The sequence below is a fragment of the Pistacia vera genome, unplaced genomic scaffold (genome assembly GCF_008641045.1).
Source record: "Pistacia vera cultivar Batoury unplaced genomic scaffold, PisVer_v2 Contig192, whole genome shotgun sequence".
In the NCBI taxonomy this organism is placed as follows: domain Eukaryota; kingdom Viridiplantae; phylum Streptophyta; class Magnoliopsida; order Sapindales; family Anacardiaceae; genus Pistacia; species Pistacia vera.
The window spans coordinates 1,383,517-1,392,415 of NW_022195993.1; the positions used below are offsets into that span (position 1 = coordinate 1,383,517).

At 36.2% G+C, this 8,899-nt stretch overlaps 2 protein-coding genes across 2 annotated transcripts; both read right to left on the bottom strand.

The window, feature by feature from the left end:
* Nucleotides 1–3,735: 3,735 nt before the first annotated feature.
* On the bottom strand, nucleotides 3,736–4,245 carry LOC116127554 (uncharacterized mitochondrial protein AtMg00810-like). The gene has a single exon (XM_031413202.1). The coding sequence runs from the start codon at nucleotides 4,243–4,245 to the stop codon at nucleotides 3,736–3,738; it is 510 nt and encodes a 169-aa protein (XP_031269062.1).
* A 444-nt stretch (nucleotides 4,246–4,689) lies between these two features.
* On the bottom strand, nucleotides 4,690–5,109 carry LOC116127555 (uncharacterized mitochondrial protein AtMg00820-like). The gene has a single exon (XM_031413203.1). The coding sequence runs from the start codon at nucleotides 5,107–5,109 to the stop codon at nucleotides 4,690–4,692; it is 420 nt and encodes a 139-aa protein (XP_031269063.1).
* Nucleotides 5,110–8,899: the final 3,790 nt, after the last annotated feature.

An 8,899-nucleotide genomic window follows, 5' to 3' on the forward strand; every position in this document is an offset into this window, starting at 1 on the left:
TGCAAATCACTTTGACTCATCAATTCCAACAGCCCATTAGCTTCTGCCATCTTCCCGTCCTTGTGAAGCCCACTTATCATTGTAGTAAATGTCACCACATCAGACTGCAAACCTCTATGACTCATCAATTCCAACAACCCATAGGCTTCCTCCATCTTCTCTTCCTTGGAAAGCCATTTATCATTGTATTAAAAGTCACCAAATCAGGTTGCAAACCTCTTTGATTCATCAATTTGAACAACCTATTAGCTTCCTCCATCTTTCCCACCGTGCAAAGCCCATTTATCATTGTAGTAAAAGTCACCAAATTAGGCTGCAAACCTTCTTGATTCATCAATTCCAACAACCCATTAGCTTCCTCCGTCTTCCCGTCCTTGCAAAGCCCATTTATCATTGTAGTAAATGTCACCACATCAAGTTGCAAACCTATTTGACTCATCAATTCCAACAACCTATTAGCTTTCTCTATCTTCCCCTTATTGCAAAGCCTATTTATCAGTGTAGTAAATGTCACCACATCAGGCTGCAAACCTCTTTGACTCATCAATTCTAACAACCCATTAACTTCCTTCGTATTCCCCTCTTTGCAAAGCCCATTTATCATTGATTTAAAAGTCACCACATTAGGTTGCAACCCTTTTTGATTCATCAGTTCAAACAACCCATTAGTTTCCTCTATCTTCCCCACCTTGCAAAGCCCACTTATCATTGTAGTGAACGTCACCACATTAGGCTGCAAACCTCTTTGACTCATCAATTCCATCAACCCGTTAGCTTCCTCCATCTTCCCCACCTTGCAAAGCCCACTTATCATTGTAGTGAACGTCACCACATTAGGCTGCAAACCTCTTTGACTCATCAATTCCATCAAGCCATTAGCTTCCTCTATCTTCCCCTCTTTGCAAAGCCCACTTACTTTTGTTTCCTGTTGACTCTTTTAGAAGGAGTTTGTTTTTCCTTGTTTTTTAAATATGCTTATCCATTTATGGTTTTTAGTGTCATGTTTGCTTTTCATGATTTGTGTATGACACTCTTATTGTTGGTTGATATTTGTCTCTTTATTTGTGATGATTAATTGTTTTTGTGAGGCAAGTATGTATTGATCTTTTGATCAATTTGGTGTTTTGTTCATAAGTTTAACAAAGGGAGAGCTTGTTGCTATTTTTGTCAAACTTATTTTATGGTGGACAATGAATTGTCGAGCAAATATGTGCACACACTTTTCTCCTATGCTAACATTGCATGTCTGACTCACTTTGCACAAGTTATGTTTTTATCTTTATCAGCTGAGATGTTTTTGGTTCATCTGTTGTGCTGTCATGAGGACCACCTACATGTGTCCTACTATCCTCTTGTGGTTCAGGGAAATAAGTTTTTTCCCTTTTTGGTTGTGGTCCAAAAAAATTGGTGGACTCTTTTCCATTTTTAGACCAACATGTGGAGCCCTTGTTTGCTGACTTGGCAAGAATTGTTGAGCATGAAAATGGTCTATACCATCTTCATTCTTGCTCATTTGTAAAGCTAACCTTTGATACTATATTTGCTTGTACTTTGATTCTTTTTGCACATGTGGCGTTTTTCTTATATTATCTTGCCCATCAAGTTTTATCTCTTTCGTAATTTTTGTGTGAATTTTCTCTTCATATATAGGTATCCACCTCTCCTCTTGTGGTCTTGCAAAGTTGGTAAGCTTTTGTTTGTGGTCCCAACAAAAGATGAAAGAGATTGTCCACCACTTGTCTTAAAGAGATTGGTCAAGCAAGGATTATTTAAACTCATCTTCTTCTTCCTTGTATCTTTGAACCTGGATATTATTTTGTTTGTGCTTTGAAATTCTTCAAAGAGTTTATTCCTTGACAGGTTCCATTTATGGTTTAATGCTTAAATCATTTTGTTCATCTTTGTTTATTATTTGTTGTTGCTAGAACTTGGTTCCTACGCTAACATATATATATGCAGAAAAAGAAATGAAAAATGATGATATAAAACCAAGCCAAATATATGAAATTTAACCAAAAAAATTAATAATCATAAGACATGCAATCTGATTTTAACTCCCCTGTATACCAGAGGTCACTGGTGATTATGCCGAAAGAGAGGTGATTAATAAAATTTTGCTCTGAAAATATAACACAGTCACATACCTCGGTGAAAGAATATCCTTCACAATCAGTCACTCTAAACATGGTGTGATGATTTGCAAAATCTAACGAAAGAGTCTCTTGATATGAAGCAGAAACAAAAGCACTTCAGCTTGATTTAACCCAATAAGAGCTGCAACTGCAAGCAAACTCCTTGCTTTATATACAAGCTTACTATGTGTAGTTAAATACATTTTCAAGCCATTTAGTTGACCTAGTCAGTTGTTGTATATATATTTCAAAGCTGACAAATTTTAAAACATTTGTTTTACAATTTTTTTCTATCCTTAGGTAGAAAATCGTTGTGGTACTAGATATAAGGTCATATATTATATTACTATATAGCTCAACTGCTACCAAAGAATAATAAAAATATAAAACAATAGTGATTATGATTCATTCCATGGTTCAACTAAATTCAAGCACTATAGGTTTACTGGGTCAAGACAAAGAATTAAGGGACAAAATCTTATGAAAAAATGACGCAGCATAACGCCATTGGTCAGATGTGAAATAATTAAAGGAAAGCAAGAAAGAAAAGGGATTAAAACTTTTTTGTATATTAGCTCATATTCAATATACTCTACAATGGTGATATTTATATGCATGTGTTGGGATAAATCCTACCCCAGACAGAATTACATTGAAAAGTTAAGAATGTCGCTAAATGAACCTTCACTAGAAGAACCTTGAGAAGAGTCTACTGAGTCAGCTTCCACCTATATAGTGCCACTTTAGCTTTGTTCTTCACAAGTAGCTATTTTTTCTGGTAATATCAAATCAATCCATGCTTGTGTCTGTCAAACAATGGTAAGGATTCAGAGAACACGAAACAAAAATAAGAGAGAATGAATTTTGCATCTATTCAATTCGTGTAGAAGTAATTACAAAAAGGGAAAACTTTCCCTTATATACAGTTTTCAGATAAACGAAAACTACAACAACAACTTCACTTTTGTGAAGATGAAATAAAGGTATCTGAACTTTGACAAAACGACATCACTTTTGTCAAAGTTCAGTTTTCTCCTGCTACTCAGCTTCTTTGCATTCTCATCCCTTTTTATCAACACTTCCCGTCAAACCAAACTGGGAAGCTTTAGAACATTGCTGTCAAAATGGTTGAGCAATAGTTTATAGCCCAAATCTACAACATTTGATCACTCAGCAACTGAGCAAATTATGACTGGAAGCTGAACCAAACTTGTAGAATAAGTGAAGCTGTAACAGCAGTTTTTGTAATCTGGAACCACAAACCAACTATACCACATTTGCATCAGCAATCTAGACTACAATATAACCCATAAAAACTGGCTGCATTCTACATTCTGTATGACTGTAAGCTGATTGTATTTAGAGCAAAATGACTAAAGTAGGAATTAATCAAAATTTTTAACAAACAAAGCTCTGAACTGATGCTGGGCTGATCTAGTAGCAACTAATCAACTAATATAAAAAAATTCTGAGCTGATCCTAAACTGATTCAGTCGCAACAAATTAACTGATTCAGTAATTCAAACAAACAAAAAAAAAAAAAAAAAAGTAGTTGATCTTGAACTGATCCAGTAGCAACAAATCAACTGATACACTTCTGAGTTCAAAAAACTTCTGAACTGATCCAGCAACCAATCAAATGCAGTAATTGAACTTTAGTAAAGGAGAGAGCTAATGCTCTATATTCAGCTTCAGTGGAGGAGAGAGCCACTACCTTTTGTTTCCTAGAGCTCCACTGAATCAAATTTGGACCAAGGTAGACACAATAACCACTAGTTGACCATCTATCATCCAGGTTACTAGCCCAATCAGCATCGGTATAACACTCAACATGAAGAGTGCTCACTGGTTTGAGCTGAAGCCCATAGAATAGAGTACCTTTGATATACCGAAGCACTCTTTTGCAGGCTTGCCACTGTAGATCAGTAGGTGCTTGTAAAAATTGACTCAACTGATTGGCAGGGAAGCTAATATCTGGTCTTGTAAGGGTCAAATACTGTAGTGCCCCTATGGTGCTTCTATAGAGACTTGGTTGGTCAAATAAGGGACTAACACGAGCAAATAGTTTTGTACCAACAACCATTGGTGTGGAGCAGGGATTGGCATCCCTCATTTTGGTTTTTTTCTAACAAATCTGAGGCATATTTGGTCTGTTTAAGGTGTATTCCAATAGACCCTCTGTTGGCTTCTAGCCCTAGGAAATATTCCAAGGAACCAAGAGTCTTCAAGGCAAACTGCTCATTCAATTCTATCATCAGGTGAGAAATATAGCTAGAATCTGTTCCTATGATGAGGATATCATCGACATATATCAAGACATAGATTAGACCTGAGGGCTAATGTAGAATGAATATGCTAGAGTCCGAAATGGAGTTTTTGAACCCTTTTGCTTGAAGAGTAGCTTTAAGCTTATCAAACTAGGCTTTAGGAGCCTGTTTTAATCCATATAGAGCCTTGTGTGATTTGCAAACAAAGGATGGATGAGCAGCTGATACAAATCCAAGAGGTTGTGCCATATACACTGTTTCATTCAAGGTTCCATTTAGGAATGCATTGTTCACATCAATTTGTTGAACATCCCAGAATTGGTTACTACCAAGGTAAGTACAATTCGAATGGTAGATGGTTTAATCACCGGACTAAAAGTCTCAAAATAATCTAGACCGGGTGTTTGTTGAAAACCCTTAGCTACCAATCTTGCTTTATACTTTTGCAATGTGCCATCTGCATCTGCATTATATTTGGTTCTAAACACCCACTTATTCCCTACAATGTTCATATCAGGTTTGGAAGGGACAAGTGACCAAGTGTTGTTATGCACAAGTGCATCAAATTCAGCTTGCATAGTTGTTTTCCAAACAGAACTGACAAATGCTTCAGCTACTGTAGAGGGTTTAGATTCAACTACATTTGGACTTGTTGTAAGGTAGACTTGATGAGGGAGTGCATTTGCAACTGATTTTGCTCTTGCTATCATGGGATGGAAGTTGGAACCAAAAGAGGCAAGAACATGAACACTAGATACAAGAACATCAGAGAACTTTGTTGATGTAAGATCAACCTCAAGTGACCAAGTGGGTCGAGCATCTGAGGATGTAATGATGGGTAGATTTTGTACAACAAGATCAGTACAGTGTAAAGATGTAGGTAAAGTGTTGGCAACCTTTGACTTTGTGTTAAAGAGCTATGTATTTAGAGTTGTGTGAAGGGTGAAGGGACTGTGAAGTGTTTGGGGCTGTGTCTAGGGACTATACAGGAGTAGCTATAAGATGGGGTTGAGTGTGTGTGATTGAACTTGTATTTGAAAGCTGAATGTTTGGAGTTGTGTGTAGGGATAGTGAAGTCTAGATGTTTGGAGCTGTGTGTAGGAATGATAATCCAGGGATTATACTAGTTTATTTGAGCTTTTAGGCTGGATTTCAGATACTTCTTAGTTATTTTTGCCTGAATTGCTACTTAATTCCTTACATTTCATGTTTTAGGTTAAAATGGAAATTTTGAGCGAATAAAGGCAGATTTGGAGTTTTTGGACTTAGAAGCAAGCGGAGGGCAATTCTGTAATTTTAAAATTCTTCAGGAAGCTTTGCTGCGGCGAAATGGGCCAGTCACACACCAGATTCAGTCCTTTATCGCCACGGTGAAGTCTGCGTTCTCCAGTTTTTGTAAAACGCACAGTTTCATTTTTAGGCTAAGTTTTAAGATTTTGGGCGAGGTATAAGAGAAATACTTAGTCTTTTTGTTTAGGGCGTTCGTGGAGAGATAGACAACAGTTTTACATTTTCTTAGATTCATTTTTGAGTGATTTTGGATTAAACAAAGTGTGAAGATTCGAGGTGAAATGATGCGTGTTTCCTACAACATGCAATATGTAGCAAGTATACTAGTCGCACTAAGTAATAAAGTGATGAGTGAGTATCGTTCCCACGAGGATAGTATTACTAAGTACCGATTTTTCTAGTTAAAGTCCTAATTGAAGCAATAATATATTGGATTGATGGACGATTAACAAACTAAAAACAAATGCAAAACCCAACAACTTAATTAATTAAACAATGCTAAAAATGCTAGGGTGTTGATTTCACCTAGATCCGCTAACTCAAATCATAGAATCTATTACCCAAGTTCTAATTACTTGATTGAAAATCGAATTCCATAAGTTGTAAAACATACCTTCTCAGGCTACATTTCCCTACTTATCACTATTAAGCTTCCGCACCCAACAAAAATGAAGATTAATAGTTCAAAGTCTTTTAAGCTTTATGGAATTCTATCTAGATTTCATAGATCGCTAAACCTATCTCTAGCGTTTGCTTTATCTATGGTATTTATCCCAAGAGGCACAATCACAAATCACTTCTTAGTCTCATTGTGAACAACACACATTTGAATGGTGATCAATCATTCAAAAGTCATTAAGCAAAGAGATAAACACTCAATCATAAAATTAAAACTCAAAGTAAATCAATTCATATAAATTTGAATCATTGTATCAAGATTACATCAAACCCTAGCTAAACAACTCAGTTCATAGTAAAAAACGAAATAAAATAACAGAAACAAACTGAATCAAGATTTATCATTCAAAAACAAGCAAAAGATGGAGAAATCTTCTCTAATTTGAAGCTCAAATCTTCAATAATCTTCTCCTTCCATGAGCTGCCTCCCAAATGATGAACCAAGACTCTTTTTCTTTCCTTTTTGCTCTAATTTATACCTCTCTCACTTAAGGACCAAGCCCTAGCAAGCTAAACCACGTCGTTTTATTTTTACATCTGATGCAGGTTTCGCCGCGGCGAAGCTCTTTCCTTGCCGCGGTGAAGACTTTCGGGCCAAATATGAGTATGATAGAGTCTGAATCTGAAAAATTGTTAAACATATGAATTGTAGCCCTTTAAATTTTATTTCCGGTCGTTCAAGAATAAGCACAATCCGAAGTCTAAAGCTCAGGTTATGGCAGAAATACTTAAGCACGTCCAAAGACGTTTTTCTTCAGTTCCCAGCGTACTGTTAACAATTTCAAGCCAAGTTTTCACCCTTGTCCAGTCATAATTAGGAAAAACCCAAAACATGAAAGTTGTAGCTCTTGTTCTTAGCTTTCCAAAGCTTTCAAATTCAGGTCATTCCGAGTTTCTAACCTCAAGTTACACAATTTATGCTCAAAACTGTCATTTGTGCTAAAAATCACCATTTAGGCCTACAAAGACAAATTAATAGAATTAGGTAGCAATTATAGCCCAAATTGTATGAAAAGTGTCCTAAATCCTATCAAAATTCAATGCAAAATCATAGTGTAAAATATGATTATCATGAAACCAGTGGATTCATCAATTGGGGAGATTCTTTTCCTTTTCTCTTGTTTCTATGATGTTGAACTTGGAGTTTTTCGTTTCTTTTAATTGTTTTATTGATTTAGCCATGAACTAACCTATTTTGGGTTAGAGTTTTGATGTAGTTCGGATTCTAATGGGTTAGAGAGTTGATGATTATTAATTTCATATGATTTTGCTTTGATTGTGTGATTATTTTGTATTTATTGTTTGTATGTGATGAACATGATGAGATTGAGAGATAATTCATGTTGAGCTTCTTGGGTAATCACCATTGTATTATTGGATGCTAGAGATAGATTCAAGAACCGATGAAATCAATCTAGGATTCTTGTGCTTAATGAGCTTAGATTTATTAACTTTCAATTTGTTGGGTGCGGAAGGTTAATAGGGAAGAGTAGGAAAACATAGCCTGAGAAGGTATGTTGGACACCTTAGAGAGTTCGATTTACAATCAATGCGTGTGACTATGATTTTAGTTTAATTCTTTAGGTTTAACCCATAGAGTCCGAATGAAGTCAAAACCCTACCCGTTTGTTTGAATTGATTTTATCTCGTTTTAAATCTCGCTTTCATAGTTTAAATTTTATTTTAGTAAAATTTTGTTTTAGTTATAGTTTAAATTGCTCCCTTAAATCCAAAAGAATTCGATTGGTTCAACTTAAAAACGGTAGAAAACTTAGTGCTTAGCAACAATCCTTGTGGGAACGATACTCACTCATCACTCTATTACTTGTGCGACTAGTATACTTGCTGCATATTGCATGTTGTAGGAAACACGCATCAAGTTTTTGGCGCCGTTGCCGAGGATTGAGTTTTAAGTTAACATTGAGTTTTTCTATAGTTAGCTAGATTGAAGTTTTAATTTTTGTTTTCAATTTTCAGTTGGTTTGTGATCTCACTTTCTTTCGTTAATTCTGTGCAGTTTATGCGAAGAGCGAGACGTCAGCCAGTGGTTCCTGTTGATCTTGAGATTGAGAGAACCGCCAGACAACTTAACAGAGAAAGAAGAGAAAGAGAGGATATAGTGGTTGAATCAGAAGAAATAGTTGTTGAAATGGCAGAACCAGAAAACAGGACACTAAGGGAATTCTCAGTTCCCACGGTTAATGGCAGTGGGTCGAGTATTACTAGGCCTACAATCCAAGCCAACAACTTTGAGATTAAGCCGACAATCATTCAGATGATCCAGCAGTTAGTAAGGTTTAATGGTGATTTGAAGGAAGATCCGAATCAGCATATTGCGAACTTCTTGGAAATTTGTGACACCTTCAAGTCGAATGGAGTGTCAGATGACACCATTAGGTTGAGGTTATTCTCATTCTCATTGGGGATAAAGCAAAGGGGTGGTTAGTGGCATTACCATCAAGGACTATCATAACTTGGAATGATCTAGCACAGAAGTTCCTGAACAAGTTCTTCCCTCCAGCAAAATCAGCA